Source organism: Stegostoma tigrinum, chromosome 15 (genome assembly GCF_030684315.1).
Source record: "Stegostoma tigrinum isolate sSteTig4 chromosome 15, sSteTig4.hap1, whole genome shotgun sequence".
Lineage (NCBI taxonomy): Eukaryota > Metazoa > Chordata > Chondrichthyes > Orectolobiformes > Stegostomatidae > Stegostoma > Stegostoma tigrinum.
Window position 1 is genome coordinate 13,412,113 of NC_081368.1, and position 18,982 is coordinate 13,431,094.

The following is an 18,982-nucleotide window of genomic DNA, read 5'->3' on the forward strand; positions in this document are numbered from 1 at the left end:
GCCACCAGCTGTTGCCCCCTACTTCCTTCTTGATCTTGTCTCTTTTCGCGCTCCCCACCACCGTCCCCCCACCCTGCCCAGTTCCTGAGCCATGCATACCTGTGGACATGCCCTAAACCTGTTTAATGTGTATGCGCTTATTTAAGCGATTCAGCCTTCAATAATAAATGAAGTTAGGATTAATCATGCAGGTTTAATTCCTGAATATGATTTGTCTATTATTAACATTAGCTAACATTGAGAAACAACAAGTTTTGATTTAAGAAGTGACTTTTCATTGACTGAACTCCTGTCTTAAAGACTTATTTGGCTCCAGGCAATTAAAAATTTGTTTTAGCATTTTGACCTGCTCACATATCAGTAGACCATATCGCTATTCAGAAACATATGTATTGAAAGCCACTGGTTTATGTACACGTGAATATTTCCCCACAGCACAAAAGCATTCTTGAGAAGTTTGGACTAACTGAGAGGATTAATTGTTAGAGCTGCACTGGAGATTTTTCATTCTTCTCCATTTTTCATCTTCCACATACTGTGATTGTAGCGCAGGCTGGCAGCTCTAGCGGAAACCACACATGTCGTGTAGTTACATGGAAGTGTTGTTAACATGTTGAAGATGGTCTGTTCTTCATGTCCAGTTCCAACCCCATGATATAGTCCATCTTCCACCATTGCCTCGGTCTGTTTGAAACAGCTTAATTTTGAAACAACAGTGTGCTTCTAACCAGCCTTCCAGCTTCCGTCAACATGAGCTCATTTAAAAATCTGCTCTCCTTCTCATAACCCTTGAATCAAGATGCATTTGCCCATTAACTTACTGTTAGTTAACATAGAACGTTACAGCGCAGTCGAGGCCTTTCAGTCCTCGATGTTGCGCCAACCTGTGAAACCAATCTGAAGCCCATCTAACCTACACTATTCCATTATCATCCGTATGTTTATCCACTGATCATTTAAATGCCCTTAAAGTTGGCGAGTCTACTACTGTTGCAGGCATGGCTTCCACGCCCTTACTACTCTCTGAGTAAAGAACATACCTCTGACATCTGTCCTGTATCTGTCACCCCTCAATTTAAAGCTATGTCCCCTTGTGCTAGCCACCACCATCCGAGGAAAAGGGTCCTCACTGTCCACCCTATCTAATGCTCTGGTCATCTTGTATGTCTCTATTAAGTCACCTCTTAACCTTCTTCTCTCTTACGAAAACAACCTCAAGTCCCTCAGCCTTTCATCCTAAGACTTTCCCTCCATACCAGGCAACATCCTGGTAAATCTCCTCTGCACCTTTTCCAATGCTTCCACATCCTTCCTGTAATGCAGCGACCAGAACCGTACGCAATATTCTCATTGTGGCCGCACTAGAGTTTTGTACAGCTGCAACATGACCTCATAGCTCCGAAGCTCAATCCCTCGACCAATAAAACCTAATACACCATACGCCTTCTTAACAACCCTCTCAACCTGGGTGGCAACTTTCAGGGATCTATGCACATAGACACAGAGACCCCTCTGCTTGTCCGCACTACCAAGAAACTTACCGTTAGCCCAGTACTCTGTATTCCTAACCTACGTTAGATCTTGGTTCAGCAAGATCTTGATTGTAAAATTTCTCATCTTCCTGCTTAAATCCTTCCATGGTTTCACCTGTTTACCCATGTCAACTTCTGCAGCTGTGCGATCATGCAAAATCTTTGCAGTCCTCCAATTCAAGCCTCGCATATGTCCCAATTTTCATAAGCCATCCTCCACCTTGCCTTCAGCTGCTGTTTTCTTAAATCCTTTCCATTACTCTATCCTTTAAAGCATTCCATAAAATTTACATCTGCTACAGTTACTATTTTATTATACTTAGAAATGCAGGTTATTGTTAGGATCTAGCCTGTGTGTAAAACCTAAACTTTTTATTGTGCAGGTCCATTTTCCTGGTGATTTTCTGCTCCTATTGGACCAAGCATTGCCAAAAGCTTGCTGAAAGGCACCCATACTTGCTGAATGGATTAGGTTGGGAGACTGTCTGCCATTCTGTTCAGTACTTTGGTCTATTGTGGGATTTTGTGTAAAATTCAAGCTATTGAACTGGTGCCATGGTGGCATACTATATTATCCTTCTCACTGCAAGCATTTAAAATAATAAAGAGCCATGTTTGATGTTGTATAATTACATTAAAATCCAATTCTGTCCTCCTGAGGCAGCAGCCAAATAGAGAACAAAGAAGACAAGCAAAAACCCTTTGATGTTGGCACCCCAGAGTGTGGGTATGAATTAGAAATTTTCATATCAGCTGTGTTACAAAAGAGCCATGTTCATATGGTATGTCTTTCATCAGTGACTCATGCACCAGCTCATTTGCATTTAAAGCATACTGAAATGCTGCCTTATTTGGGTCAGCATGTTAAAACCTACCAAAGATTGAGAACTCTTTTAATTGTTGATACTGGAAACTTACTTGTATCGACTAGCACTAATTCACTGCTACCTGTTTAGTTCAGAATTAAATTTTTAAGAGCTGCCCTTGTGCCATCACATTACTTTGTTGACTGTGAAAGTGTCTTGGCTCCTATAGATCAAAACTGATTCTGTGCATCTGTGTCAAATTCTGTCCAGCACAAGGGCACATTGCATCTGATCCGTCCCGAGAGATAATTACTCATTTTCTCCCTCTCAAGAATAACTACGCTTCTGTTGCCTGAGGGCATGCTGCTTCCTGGTTATGCCCTCTCAGCTGACATCCTGAAGGTGCTGGAGTCAGTACTATTCACACACCAGTCACACACCAGTGCAGTTTGGCACCAGGTATTCTTTGGACTACATGCCCTCTCAGATATGGCTGATGTACTTTTATTAACTCGGTATGGGTTTAAATGTGCTACATCTCGGAGGTCTGTTTTCATAAGAACAGACACTTGATAATTCACTCGACACTTGGCTTCCATCTGAATTTCTGTTCTGATCCCTAAATCATACTTCCGTCACCCCATACAATCTGCCTGCGACATGTAGTGTTGACATTTTGGAAGTTAGAAAGCAGTTTCCTTACGTTAAATGTGGAAGTTTTCCCTAACTCGTTTGTGTGTTTGGTTAATAGGCCTATGTCATGATACTGACCTACTGTAATAATAGACAAGTATGAAAATTCTGAGTTTGTATGCTTTTATGGAGATATAGCACCAATAAAACTAAAGGGTTAATACTATGAATTAGCATTTGCTTCCAGTTCCTTGTCCAATTATTTTGTTGTCCTTGTCTGAAATTTTTACTTATAATTAGCTCAGCTTGAAGTGCTGTTCAGATGAAATCTCCAATAAAATATCTCAATGATATTTTGTAGAAGAGTTTACTTTCACTTGAAATTTTGTATCCATTGCTGAATACTTTTTTCAATGATTTTGGTTTGAACACAATATGTTTCAGTGATAAATGCATAAAAGATGAGATTCTGTCTCCCTCAAAATGCATGTTTAGAGTTCCGTCACATTCAGTCTTGACAGTATCTGACTTGTTGATTTGTCACGTATCTTCAGTTTCAGATCTAAATTTTACTTTACCATTAATTTTAATGCCTTCAGTTTTTTTAATTTTAGATAACTTTTCCAAAAAATTCATGAAATGATATTGTTAAGTTCTTTCAGCTCTTAAAGACCGTAGGCTCAGGAATGGAAAATGTAGTGGTCCATTGACCAAATGCACAACTGAAGTAGGGAAAACTGCCCCATTTAGTGTTAACTTTCTATCACTTGTATTTTTGCATGTGCTCATTTTACTTAACATGTCATATACTATGTCAGTTGACTTAAAAGCCATTTTTTTACAAGTTCAAAATGATGATACAACGTATGTCAAGCAGATTGTTTGGGGGTGGTAGAAACAAGACGTTCAGGAAAACCTGTGGGGTGAATGTTGTAATTGATTGCATTCAAGATCTTTGAACTCTGCTTTATTATCTCTCAACTTCACCAGAAAGTTTCGCAGTGTAAGCATGTGGTTGTTGCATTCCTTAATCGTTATTTCTCAGGGTTTTATGATATAATAGGTACAGGTGGAGGCCATCCAGCCCCCTGAACCTGCCCTGCCTTCAATAAGATCACAGCTGATCCAACATTCCGCACGTCCACTTTCCTGTGTTTTGCCTGTAATCCTTGATTCCTCTGTTGTTCAAGAATCTATCTCAACCTTAAATATAAAACAAGTGCTCTGCCCCCACTGCTGTCTGTGGCAACGAATTTCAAAGGCTCTCAACCCTCAGAAGAAATTTCTTCTCATCTTGCTCTGAAATTGGTGCCCGTCTATTCTGAGTCTATGTCCCGTGGGCATAGACACACTCATGAGAGGAAACATACTCTCAGCATTTACCCTGTCAAGCCCTTTACGAATCTTACGTGTTTCAATTAGATCACCCCTCATTCTTCTAAATGCCAAAGAGTAGAGTCCCAATCTGTTTGATCTTTGTTCATAAGACAATCCCTCCATCATCCTATTGAACCTTCTCTGAACTGCCTCTAATGAAATAATATATTTCCTTAAATAAGAGCACCAAAACTTCTCTTAGTACTCCTAGTGTTCTCACCAGCGCCTCATACAATTGGAGCAAGACTTTCCTACTGTTATTTTAAGGGAGTTGGAGTGTAAGGACCAACATTCCATTAGCCTTTCTGATTACCTGATGTACCTGTGAGCTAGCTTTGTGTTTCATGTACAAATACCTCCAGGCTCCTTTGTAATGCAGCTTTCTGCTGTTTCTCTCCATTTAAATTATATTCTGATTTTTTTGTTCTCCCTTATTAAATGAGCAACTTCACATGTTTCCACACTACTTCATTTGCCAACTTATTGCCAACTTACTTAACCTATCAATAACTCTCTGTGGACTAAAATAGAAAATGCTGGGAATCTCAGCAGGCCTGGCAGTTTCTGTGGTGAGAAATCAGAGCTAACGTTTCAGTTCCAGTGATCTTTTTTTCAGAATGCATTTGACCTGAAATGTTTACACTGATTTCTCATCACAGATACGCCACACCTGATGAGTTTTTCCACCAATTTTGATTTTGTTTTTGTTTGATTTCCAGCATCTGCAATTCTTTTGTTTTTGTTTTTTTCCTCACTCAAACTGTTTCCATCTTCTTGTGATCTACCTTTCCACCTATTTTTGTGTTGCCAACAAATTTTGCTACAATATGGTCACTTCCTCCATGTCACATTGTAGTCCAATATAAGTCTAAAAGTAGTTCATTTTCTTTATCCCTCTGTTGTCTGTATTAGACTGAGATTTGGGCCACGACAAAAATTCATTCCTCAAGACCTTTTGTAGCCAGTAGTGACATGATTTTTATGAATGTCAGTTGCATTTATTACAAAAAACTTGTCTCAAAAAGTGAAGATGAGCCTTGTTGAAATGTGATTAAATCCCCGTATTTGAAATTAAGTAAATCCTCTGCACTGTAATCCATCCCTGTGGTTTAAACCCCTTTAATTCAGGCCTGCTTCCTTCGAAGATTTACTCCTGTATTTTGCCATCGTCTTCTCTTTAGCTGTCTCTGTTATTGAGTGTATCTCACTCAACTCTAGTCATATTCTAAGCTTGTAGTACTTCCCTAATTAATGCCTTTCATTTTACCAATCCAACTTTACTCGCATCTGGAAGGTGGGGTACAACAAATTAATTGCACCAATCTGGAGAACGTTCTTGCTTGACTTGAAATGTGAACTTTTTCTCTCTCCCTCCATGATTATTGCTGGTCCTGTTGAATGCTTCCAGCACTTTTTATTTCAGATATCCAGCAGCCTATGAATTTTTATTTTAAACTGCAGTTTGGTTCTATTACTTCTCCCCCAAAGTTTCTCTTAATAGATGTTTATCTTTTTTCCCTCTCTGCATGTTGTCACTTCTTAGTTTCTGTAGCTTGCAGTCAACGTTGCAGAAGTATAACACTAGCTCCAGTGTTTGCATGATGTACGCAAATTGGTTTGTCACGGCTATGATTGACAAAGAAACTCCTAAAACCCCTTGCTGTTCATCAGCTACTTACCTTCGTTTCATGGCTTATAGCTGTTTGTCTCTGAGTGAACACAGTGTCTGTTCAGTCATTGATTCAACCTAATTAGCATTTCAGAATGTTTGAATGAGTCTAGAAGTATTTTGAGTCAGTTTCCAATTGTGACTGCATAAAAATGATGTGAAGCTCAAAAGAGGCATATCAACATACGTGTGTTCTCATTTTAACAGGTGCTCTCGTGGATCAAGCAGTTTTTGAAGAATTCATTCGAAGCCACCTTCCTCAGTTGACTGAACACATGACAGACATGACTTTTTTTTCATCTGTCTCCTTGTCCTGGTTTCTCACTATCTTCATTTCTGTGTTGCCCATCGAAAGTGCAGTAAATGTCGTGGATTGCTTTTTCTATGATGGCATTAAGGCAATCCTGCAGCTGGGCCTGGCAGTCCTAGACTATAACATGGACAAGCTGCTACTCTGCAAAGATGATGCTGAAGCAGTGACAATCTTGAACAAGTATGGCTGTTGATTTTTTAAAAATTTTGCTACACAACTTCTGAGGGAGTAGTATTTAAACAGCTATAGTAAGAGACATGTATATTTGCTCAAGGAATCAGGATGTAGTCTAATCTTAAGTGAAACATTATTGAGGAGTGGTGGTGGGGCGCGGAGATGGGTGGCGGGTTTGCAGTCGGACCTGGCCGCAGATGTGATTTGTTCCCCGGTTAAAATCTATCTAATCTCTTATTTTTAAACTTCCATTGAGTGTTCTTGGACAGAATAAGATGCTGTAGAGAGGTGGGATAGGAAGTGGGAGCTATGTAATGGGACAGGAAGATACAGGATGGAAATCCCACTGGTCCTCTTGATTCTCCTTCCCTCTCATATTAAGTCCAGAGCATTCAAACTTGCATCAGGAATAATAGGACTCCCTTGCTGGTCAAGAATCTATCTACCTCTGTCCTAAAAACATTCAGTTACGCTGCCTCCAACACTCCCTGGCGAAGAGATCGCCAGAAACTCTCAAGCCTCAATTCTTCTTATCTCTGTCTTAACTGAGAGAAATAAAAAGTTAGACCGCACTGCAAATTAGTTAAGTTGCATTGAATTGGCTCAGGGAGCCTGAAATTGCAGCAACATGGTTGCTAGAAGTTCTCCAGCCATTGGCTAGGCCCACTGCTCTGACCACTGAATTCAGCCTTGGTCTCTACGTTTATTTTGACCACCTGAGGAAACTTGTAATTACACCCTCCTACTAATGGTGGTCCTGCAGTGCCTCTTGAAGGAGTGTGTACTTAATGTGACAAGGATATATATTCTTACGTGCAGTTTTGAGATCTGCATGCAAATAGATGTCTGCCTGCATATATATAGGTGAATATTTTTCCCATTTAGCTTTCGACTGTTCTGGGCATCTACCCCAAATTTATGCCTTAACTTGCTGGCAGCTTTTGCCCAACCCTTAATGTCTCAAACTGACAAACTGAAGCCAAATTGCTCGGTTTAAAAGGATCCATGGGAGCTAGTTAACTGTTGTAATGCATGTCTTTTTGTAAATGTACAGGTTATTGGTGAGGCTACACCTGGTGTGCAGTTTTGACCTCCTATCATGAGTAAGGATGTTTTTGCTATTGAGGGAGTGCAGCAAAGGTTTTCCAAATTGATTCCTGATATGGTAGGATTGACATATGAGGAGTGGTTGAGCCAGCTGGGATTGTATTCACTGGAACTCTGAAGAATAAACTGGGATCACACAGAAATCTACAAAATTCTGACAGGATGAAACAGGAAATCAGGAAGAATGTTCCTGATGGTGAGGGAGTCTAGAACCAGGGGACATAGGTTCAGGATAAGGGATTGGGCTGGGGAGAAATTTCATCACCCAGTGAGCGGTGAGCGTGTGAAATTCTCTACCAAAGTGATTGAGGCCAAAACTTTGTGTTTACAAGTGGGAGGTAGCTATATCTCTTGTAGTTAAAGGGATCAAGGGATATGGTGGGAGGGTGGATGAGGGTATTGAGTTTGATGGATCAACTGTAATTGTAATGAATGGCAGAATAGGCTTGAGGGGTCGAATGGCCTACTCCTGCTCCTATCTGTGTATCTATGTGTTTCTATATGGGCGTCCAGTGTACATTGACGCAAATTAGACTCACCCAAAATTAGTTCTGTCTTCCATGACCACAGTGCTAAACATGCTTGTATGATTTATAGAATTCTAACCTTTATATGTTTAAATACATTTTCAAAACATAGTTATAGACTCTCTCTTTCTCACTCACACACACACCGACACGGACACACACACAAACAAACACACACACGGACACAAACACTCTCATTCATACACAGACACACACGGACACAAACATTCTCATTTAATCACATAGTTATAGAATTTAAAAAAGTTATAGAATTAGCATACTTTGTTGCAGGATTTAGTTATGCGTAGATGAAAGTTCTGCATGTTCTTCAGTGGTTGGCTATGTCATTTTAATGCCTTTCTCAATAGCAGCATTAAATTTCCTTGCAGATTTTTTGATAATGTCACTAACAAGGACAGCCCTTTACCACGAATGGCTCATCACCCCCCTGTAGGCAGCAACAATCAGGAACCTCAAACTAAAGTGGACATAACTGAACTTATTGCCGAATCTTATGAGGTTGGTGAATAAGATTGATTCTCTAATAATATAGTATAATGCCTGAATCTGGAATCTTTTTACACTAGTCCCAACTAATTTCTCTTTAACATTGTCCCCTCCCATCTGAAAAGAAAAACAGTCAGACTAACTGTAAAAATTGCCCAGTAAGTTGTATTGTCAGAGACTTCCCAAGCTTTTAGTCAGTAAACCATCAATAAATTATGTGAAGTTTATTTTATTTTCTATTTTTGCAGAAATATGGTGATATTCAGTCAATGGAAGTTGAGAGTATGCGGCGTAGGAACAGGCTATATGTGATTCAGACTCTAGAAGACACTACAAGACAGAATGTGGTAAATTGTACTTGGCCTTTGAATTAGTGAAAAGCCCATTGTTTCTTGTATGGCGAATGAAAGTTTTCTTTGGACCTAAGGGAATTTGACTTAGTTTTGCTGATTACATTCTTTGGCATTTGCTGACCTACTTAGCTCTGCTTACGCTCCAGTGTAATATTTGCAAAGTGGGGAAAACCTGTTTTCAGACCTAAATAATCATCAAGTAGGAGGACAAATACTTGCCAATGATTTTCAAAATTGGTTAGGAAGCCACTTAGATCTGAGGTCTGTCCTAGCCCTGTTCTTTAACTCGATGATGTGTGAAGGTAGCTCATGAATATTCTAACCTTCTCACCCTGGTTATGAGAGGAGTAATGAAATTCACCTTGCTTAGCCACCATGTTCTCTCCAATATCATGATGTGCTGATGTCTGCACTAGGGCTAGGAGTTCATACTGAGATCCCAAAGTGTGCATTTCTGTTTGTAATCTGTTAGGTACTTAGGAGGTGCTCAGTTACCTGGCAATGAATACATACAAACATACAAAACTGAAGGACAAAAAGACTATCAAGTTGTGCCATGATGTGACTTGTATCCACCGGTAGACCCATTTAGCAATACTGACACTGCAGCCATTCTCTCAGGAGAAGTTAACGAGATAACTTATGGAACAAATTTATGGAACAACGCTAGGAAATTCCTTATTCACCTCCACTCCCTCTCCCCATTTCCAAATATACCCTTTAGTGACTTCAGTGACTGAAAACCACCCCTTCCACCTTTTAAACTTCAGACACTAATGAAAATATTTGATGGCTGAACTATTGACTCAAATGAGGTTATCCTTAGCGAGCTTTGCGAAGATTTGTAGCTCAGGTTAAGGTTCTGGATGTGAGTTTGCTCGCTGAGCTGGGAGGTTAGTTTTCAGACGTTTCGTCACCGTTCTAGGTAACATCATCAGCGAGCCTCCGATGAAGCACTGGTGTTATGTCCAGCTTTCTATTTATCTGTTTAGGTTTCCTTGGGTTGATGATGTCATTTCCTGTTCTTTTTCTCAGAGGATGATAGATTGATTTGGAGCCAATGTGTTTGTTGATGGAGTTCCAGTTGGAATGCTATGCTTCTAGGAATTCCTAGACAAACATTACATTGGACAAACAGGCAGAAAGCTAGCCACCAGGATACATGAATATCAACTAGCCACAAAACGACATGACCCACTATCACTCGTATCCTTACATACAGATGAGGAAGGACACCACTTTGATTGGGACAACACATCCATCCTAGGACAAGCCAAACAGAGACACGCACGAGAATTCCTAGAAGCATGGCATTCCAACTGGAACTCCAGCAACAAACACATTGATATGGAGCCAATCTACCATCCTCTGAGAAAAAGAACAGGAAATGACATCACCAACCCAAGGAAACCTAAACAGATAAATAGAAAGCTGGACATAGCACCAGCGCTTCATCGGAGGCTCACTGATGATGTTACCTAGAATGGTGACGAAACGTCTGAAAACTAACCTTCCAGCTCAGCGAGCAAACTCACATCCTGAGATTATCCTTATTTCTCTTTTGAGGTTCTTCTTTTAAACACCTTATTTAAATGAGAGCAAATATGTATTATTTTAATTGGTTAATTGAAATTGATTATTTGCAGGTCTACCTGATGTTGTAAGGTCTTTGTTTTTATTATCAAGATGGATATCATTCTTCACAATGTTTGATAATACCTCTTTATTTTCAGCTTTGATCCATGACTTATTTTCAATGTGATCATTTATTACAAGTTTTTAAATCTATCACTAATTGATCCAGGATATAACCACAACAGCAAAGTAGTTGTCTTAACCTGCTGCGTTCTACTTAAATGCATGCCAAGAACAGAAAGTCAGATTTTTTGAGATTATTATTTGATCAGTTATTTGACAAATTATTAATTGCATGTTAACTTCTTAATCTAGATATTTCATAAATGCATACCCTTGGTCTTTACTGATAGAACGTAAAGTGGTATTTAGACAGTGATATTGCAGTCTGATTTGGACATGATGTATTGAATCTCATTGTGCTATATTTAACATTGTCAACCCTTTGTATGATTCAGCTGCGGGTTGTATCTCAGGAAGTGATGTTCAGTCCTAAAGAACTGGAAGACCTCTTTGAGCTGTTTAAGGTCATTCATTCATATTTGTTGCTTTTAGAAAATTGTTTGCATGCTTTAGCAAAGTTCTATAAGCAGTCGTTTCCACTATTGCATCAAGCAGATATCTGTCACAATACCCTTTTTGAAGTGACATTTAGCTATGTGGCACATCGGAGCTTCAAACACTGAGACAAAAATCTGTGACTGAAATAATCACTTAACTCTTGAGTTGCTGATTTAAGTGTTTGTCTAAAATTCAGTAAATTCCACATGAGTGAACCAGGAAACAAATAATTTCTTGACACTTTTGGGCTACCAGCTTCTTTCTTTCTTCAGGTTAGCAGATTAGCGTATGAATCTGATAATATTTATAACATAACCACATTTCTATATTACAACCTGATCATAATTTCAAAAGTACTTCACTAACTGTAAAGTACTTTCTGCTGTTCCATGGTTTTGAGCTGAGCTATATAATTCAAATGTTTCTTATCTTTTTACAGCAAGGGGCAAAACATGCATTTACTTCTGGTGGGTGGAAAAAGTGATCTGCACTTAGAGATGCCCATAAGTTTCAGTACATGTGTCCTCCGCTTGTTTATTTCTGAGTTTAATCACTCCACTGTCGGTAGCCATGCCTTTTGATGCCTGGGTCCCAAGCTCTGTGATCGATTCACTAAGCCTCTCCACAGCTGTTTCTTCCTTGAGCAAACTCCTTAGAGACCACCACTTGGATCATACTTTGTCATCTGCCCTAATATCTCCTTATGTGTGGCTCGACCTCAAATTTTGTTTGATAAAATTCCTGTAAAGTGCATTGGGACAGTTTATTACATCAAAAGTGTGATATAAAATTCAGCCCTATTATCTGACTATGTTTGTCTGTGTGCCTGTGCCACTTTATGGACCTCTGTGCAAGCCCCAACCCCCTCTCTTTTTTTTCCCACTCCGTAGCTTCTCTCTGTCACTCTCACTCTATCATTATGTATTCCACTCTCCCTCTCTGTGAGGAAACCTGAGATGTCCTTGATTCGGATATCTGACTTTTTTTGGGAGAAAGAAATGAAGGATTGTGTGATCAGTTTAATGCTGTTTACTTTCTGTTTGGACATTTTACTAATTATGATTTTGTTAAAATTTAATCGATCCAATATTTTGCCTTATTAGGGTTTTTTGAACGAACTGGATTTTTGTATGGGAGACTACACGTGGTTAAATTAGCTCAAATAAGAACATACAAAATGGGGTTTGGCCATTTAGTCCCTTGAGTATGCTCTACCATTCAGTATGACTTTGATTGATCTACTTGATTCTCAACTTTGGTCTCCTGCACATTACCCATATACCTTGGTGCAAGAAACCCTTTATCTCAGCTTTGAATATTTGAAATCTAGACTCCTTTTATCTATGGTAGAGAATTCATGAATCTGTGAGAAAAGAAATTACTATTCATCTCTGTCTTAAGTGGGATATCTATTTTAGGTTCCCCCATGTGTGAAACCATCTTTGCAGTACGTGCCCTGTCATGCCCCCTCAGAATCTTGAATCTTTCAGTCTGAACATCTGTTCTTCTCCTAAGTTCCAATGATCATAAGTCCAACCAGCTGAACAATTCTCCATAAAATGACCCCTTTGCCTCTGAAGCAACTTAGTAAATCTTCCCTGGAGTACAGTACATCTATTTTTAAATAAGGAGACCATAACTATTTTTCATACTGTGTGGTCTTACCAATGTCATGTCCCTACTTCTGCACTTCATTACCATTGAACTTAAAATCAAATGTGCCTCTTCCTAATTACTTGCTGTATCTGCAAGTTAACTTTTTGTGATGAATCCCAGATCCCTCTGTGCCAAAGCATTCTGTATTCTTTCTCCAACTAAATAATACTAGTGTTTCTCATTTCCTAACAAAATGGTTTACCTCACCTTTTCACACCTTAGACTCTTCCTGCCAGATCTTTGCCAGCTCACAACCTTTCTAAATCCCATTGCAGATGCCTTGGCCCCTTCACATTTTTCTTTCACAACTTACTTTTGTATCGTCTGGAGATAAGTCTGTTATATGCACAGACCCTTCTTCCTAGTCATTGGGATTGGTAGCCCTGATCTCTGTAGCACTGAGTTTACCAACCTGAAAATAACCCTATTCAAATTGGCAGGCAGGAATAGAGGATTACTGCTGGGACCCCAGCTATTCACAATATATGTCAATGATTTGGATGGGTGAACAAAATGTAACATTCTCCAGGTTTGCAGATGATACCAAGTTGGGTGGGAGGGTGAACTGTGAGGAGGATGCGGAGATCCATCAACTTGATCTCGACAGGTTGGGTCGGTATGCACACCACTGGCAGATGCAGTATAATTTGGACAAATCTGTGGTTATTCACTTCAGGAGCAAAAACGAGAAGGCAGATTACTACCTGAATGGCTATAAATTGGGAGAGGGGTATGTGCAATGGTTCCTGGGTGTCCTTGTGCACCAGTTGCTGATAGTAAGCATGCAAGTACAGCAGGTGGTAAAGAAGGCAAATGGTGTGTTGCCCTTCTTTGTGAGAGGTTTTGAGTGCGGGAGCAGGGATGTGTTGTTGCAGTTATACAGGTCCTTGGTGAGATCACACCTGGAATACTGTGTGCAGTTTTTGTCTCCTTTTCTGAGAAAAGATGATCTTGCGCTCTCTCTCTCTCTCTCTCGCTCTCTCTCTCTCTCTCTCTCTCTCTCTCTCTCTCTCTCTCTCTCTCTCTCTCTCTCTCTCTCTCTCTCTCTCTCGCGCTCTCGCGCTCTCGCGCTCTCTCGTGCTCTCAGAGAGAGCACGCAGTGAAGGTTTACCATACTGATTTTAGGGATGGTGGGTCTGACGTATGAGGAGAAATTGACTGGGTTTGGATTGTTTTTGCTGGCGTGCAGAAGAATTGGGGGGCGGGTGGAGTTTCATAGAGAATTATAAAATTCTAGCGCAACTAGACAGGGTAGATGCAGGGAGAGAATGCTCCCAATGGTGAGTGTGTGTAGAACCAGGTGACACAGTATGAGGATTCAGGGTAGATGATTTAGGACAGAGATGAAGAGGCACTTCTTCACCCAAAGAGTGGTGAGCCTATGGAATTCGTCGCCACAGAAAGTAGTTAATGCCAAAACATAGAATGTATTCAAGAGGTGAGTAGCTATAGCTCTTGGAACGAATGGTGTCAAAGGTTATGGAGAGAAAGCAGGATTAGGTTATTGAGTTGGTCGATCAGCCATGATCATGAAGAATGGTGGAGCAGGCTCAAAGGACCAAAGACCCTCCTCCCGCTCCTATCCTGTATGTTTCTATGTAACCCATTATATCCAAGTTACTAGCATCTGTTTCTTAGCCAAACCTCTATCGATGCTGTGTATTATCCCTAACATGTGAGCTCTTGCGCAGTCAGAGACATTGTTGAATACCTTTTGGAAATCCACTGCTTGAAATGTACTGCATTACCTTTATTCAATCTGGTTGCTTATTCCTAAAGTAGCTGTAAATCTTTTGTCAAAAGCGGTTTTGTTTTAAACGAAACATATTCAATCTACTTGATTGCACTTTGATGTGCTGAGTTTGCTATTACTACTACTTTAAGCTCCCACCTTTCTTGAATAGGGACAAAAAATGTGTTTTCCAATCTGTTGGGATCTTTTGTAAAATTGGCAGCACCGTAGCTTAGTAGTTAGCACTGCTGCCTCAGTGTCAGGGACCCAGGCTTGATTCCAGCCTTGGGTGATTGTCTGTGACGAATTTGCACATTCTCCCCGTGTCTGCATGGGTTTCCATCAGGTTCTCCGGTTTCTTCCCACAGTCCAATGATACGCAGATTAGGTGGACTGGTCATGCTAAAATGCCCCTTAGCTTCCATGGATGTGCAGACTGGGTAGATTAGTCATGGGAAATACAAGGTTATGGACAAAGGTGGGAGCCTGGGTCTTGGTAGATTGCTGTCTATTGGCCAAATGCTCTCTTTCCGCACTGAAGGGATTCTGATTGTGACCCAAGCATCCACTATCTCTGCAGCTACTGCTTTTATGATCCAAGGATATATGCCACCAGATCCATGAGAAGCCAGATTTTAGTCCTCTTCATTTGGCGAGTACTTTTAGGTGATTGTTTTAGGTTCTTCCTTCCTTTTCTCAGCCTCCACCCCCCCCCAACTTTTTTATGATCTTTTACAATGTAGACAGATACAGGCTCTTTGCTGATTTTCCTTGTTTCCCATTATTAATTCCCCAGTCTTAAAGGAGCCAACATTCACTTTTTTTGCTCGTCTCTTCTGGTTTTTATATTTTTGTAATAGCTGTTACTTTTTAAAATATTTTCTCTGATTGTTTTCTCTCTGTTCCTCTTGATTTGGTTTTGTTTCCAACATTGCTGTTTCTTCATTTTTCTAAATTTGTGGCATGTCACTAATGATCTTAAGATTTATGTTTAATTTAAGTTGATTCCATCTTTGTCCTTGGTAGTTAGCACAGAAAGTTCTGTTGCAAGGGAGTCTGTCTCTCTCAATAGATTATAGTTTTGTTGAGCATTATGAAGTGTAGCTTTAAATGTCTACCAATGTTTAGCTTCCATCTTAAACTGTCTTAATATGTTTCATTATTGGTGCAGTTACTTTATCATCTGAGACACCTAACTATTTCTCTCTTTTTGTTTTGTAGAAGGAACATTTTTTAAGTTGTTACTGGATTCCACACAGTCCAGCACTCAAGCACCATGATTCTAGTCTCCCATACCTAGAGCAGTACCAGATTGACAGGAAACAGTACTGCACACTTTTCAAGCATCTGAGTCCATGGTCCCACTCTGCAAATGCAGACCTATTAGCTCTGTGGAGTTTTCGGCTTCTGGATGAAAATGCTGACTGCCTCATCAGTTTCAAAGAGTTTTCATGTGTTCTAGGTAAAACACTTTGTGTTTTGGACTTTGGTTAACTTGCTGAAGCTTCTTACCCACAGCATTCTTAGTTTCTGTATAATGTGATGGAAAGGTATCTGCACTGAATATGGTCTGCCTTCTTTGGTTTCTGGAATCTCGGGTCTTCAGCACTACTGTTGATGGTGGAATAGGGGCATTGTTTCGTACTGAAGCTGTGTAGAGGCAACCTGACTTGGGAATTGATGTTCCCTAAAGGAGGAATTCTCGGTTTATAAATTTTGAAAGTGAGATTTCTCCATCTCTGCTTGTTTTTCTATTATATCTGGTTCAATGTGCTGTTTGAGAGATGCTGACATGGCGCAGATCTCATTCTCACCTGTGTTGAGGTGGGAGCAATTGTCTTTGTGCCACTTGGCAATGGAAGGGAGAGTTTAAGCTTAGCCATTTAAGAATAAAATTAGAATATATCTTTCCATACAAAGGCTAGTAGAAATCTCAAATTTTGCTCACCTCTTGAAAGGCTGTAGATGCTGGGCTATTTGAAATTTTGAATACTTTTTTTTGATTCAGGATATTGAGGGATTTTGAGCAAAGACAGAAACATGGAATTGAGGTAGAATTAAATGTTGGAACAAATTTGAGGGACTGAATTGCCCACATCCTTTCCTAGATGAGTCAGTTCATAATGCAAACAAGGATGTTTTGAAGAAATGGTGTAAGCTTCAATCTGTTGCTTTTGATGCATGACATTCAGTGAGAACTTCACACATTTTGTGTGAAATATAAAGGACAGCTTGTCTTTAAGTCTTCCATTAAATTCTTAAAGGATTTGAGGTCATGAGTAACAAATATACTAATTCAGTTTTATCTCTTGCAGATGTGATGTACAATGGATCATTTACAGACAAACTGAAATTACTTTTTAAATTGCATATTCCACCAGGTAAATCAAGTAATTACGAAAAATCCACTAAAGTGTGTTCCATAATTAACCTCGATAAATGAGTACTGTTCTTGAAATCCCAGAAAGATTGTATTTCAACTTCAGTAATTATGGTTGGCAACGGTTCATATTATAGTGAAGATTTGACATTTAATATTTAACAAGGATGGCAATTTTATTTAAGCACGTAATTACCGTTGTGATAAACTGAAAGTTAGAGTTATCCCATGACTGTTTGAAAAATGTACCATGTGGCTGTTATTCAGCATAGAATTAGCATGACTATGATTTAACCTGTTGACATCTGAGGGGTGCCAATGTCATCCTTTAACCATTGTTATGTTCATGAGATAACATTTGATAATGGGAAGAGGTGAATAAAGTTAAGCATTTCTCTTCACTAATTTTATATTTACAGTGCTTTTTTCAGTGACAAAATAGATGAGTGTTAGCTTTATTAGCATTCTTTTTTCAGAACCCACTGGAGATGGAGTGCATCATTGTAGCTGATGGTTCAATTTCATGCTTCAGGGCGAGGTGAATTACAAGAGGTGTTATCTTTTGCATGAGATATTTAAACACGGCCTCAACAACTGTTTAGGTAAAAGAACTTGTGCAATTGAAGTTGCAAACAAATGCTCCCAACATCTTTGCCAACAGTTATCGTTTGGTTTGCGCCGCCACAAATCAGTTCCTAATCCCGTGAGTGTTTTGCTGTTAGTGGACATTGCTGTTGCATTTATCAATAGAACCATGACTAACTTATATTTTGGCTGTCTGCTATGCTGAAGTGCCCTGAGGTGGTGCCATTGCGTTATCTATGTGTACAGATTTAACTGCTGGTCTTTTTCTTGACAGCATTCACAGAAGATGAAAGTACAATTCCTGCAGCTTCCAAACAGCCAGAGCCTTTTGATGAATCTGTGATTCAAGGTGATCACCTTGATGGTTTGTATTGGCTTTTTAGTGTGTTTAAATCAGCAAAGTATAACTGATCAAATTGATCCCTGACCTCCTCTCTGTAATTGTAGGAAGATGCAAAATGTGCACAAGCTCTTCTGCTGTGTCTCATGATAGATATAAGATGTCCATTTTGGAAATTTTCACACTGAGATGATTTTAGTTCCAACATAAAACTTTGGCACAATTAACTAACCAAGCTGAATAAAACATCCAAGCTGCAATTCTTCATCTTCAAATAAAAATAAGACATTTTGAATGGCATACTTCATTGATCTCAGAGGGGAAGTACAGTGGGAGCTGTGAATTTAACCTTAATATTATGGAGTGTTTGTTTGAAAGAACTCACTTTAAATTCGGAGATCAAAGTTTAAATACCATTTTGACCTTTTCCTTGAGCTTCCCTCTGTGCAATGAAATGAAATTTTAACAATGAAGGATTTTGGTTCCGATGTAAAACTTTGGCACAACTAACGAACTAAGGTGAACATCCAAAATGAAGCTAAAGATTAGGCTGCAGTTGCTGTCCCCTCACTCTTATGCTGACAAGAAGCCTGTGCCCACGACAGGACCGGGCCTTAGCACTAAGCTATCAGTGAACTGCGGATGTTCTGCTTCCTAGAACATTAAACATTACAGCACTGTACAGGCCCTTCAACCTGCGATGCTGTGCCGAACTTTTACCCTAATCCTAAGGTTTATCTAACCTCCACCCCTACCTTATACTGTCATCCATATGCCTATCTAATAGCCGCTTAAATGCCCCTGATGAGGCTGACTCCACTACCCTCTCCGGCAATGCATTCCACACCGACCACTCTCCGAGTAAAGAACCTACCTCTGACGTCTCCCCTGTATCTACCTCCAAACACTTTAAAACTATCCCAGCTCGTAATAGCTACCTCCATCCTAAGAAAAAGTCTCTGGCTGTCCAATCTATCTATACCTCTGATCATTTTGTACGCCTCTATCAAGTCACCTCTCATTCCTCGTCATTCTAAAGAGAAAAGCCCAAGCGCGCTCAACATTTCCTCGTAAGACTTTCCCTCCATTCCAGGC

At 39.8% G+C, this 18,982-nt stretch overlaps 1 protein-coding gene across 3 annotated transcripts in view; it reads left to right on the forward strand.

The window, feature by feature from the left end:
• tbc1d8b (TBC1 domain family member 8B) overlaps positions 1–18,982 on the forward strand; it is a 78,143-nt gene that overhangs the window by 50,925 nt on the left and 8,236 nt on the right. For 2 of the 3 annotated variants that reach the window (XM_048544218.1, XM_048544220.1), the window contains 7 exons: positions 6,225–6,510; positions 8,528–8,657; positions 8,894–8,992; positions 11,092–11,160; positions 15,804–16,044; positions 16,898–16,963; positions 17,822–17,911. In XM_048544218.1, the coding sequence (XP_048400175.1) occupies positions 6,225–6,510; positions 8,528–8,657; positions 8,894–8,992; positions 11,092–11,160; positions 15,804–16,044; positions 16,898–16,963; positions 17,822–17,911 (981 nt within the window). The remainder of the gene's footprint in view (positions 1–6,224; positions 6,511–8,527; positions 8,658–8,893; positions 8,993–11,091; positions 11,161–15,803; positions 16,045–16,897; positions 16,964–17,821; positions 17,912–18,982) is intronic. The other variant, XM_048544219.1, reaches the window with a different exon arrangement.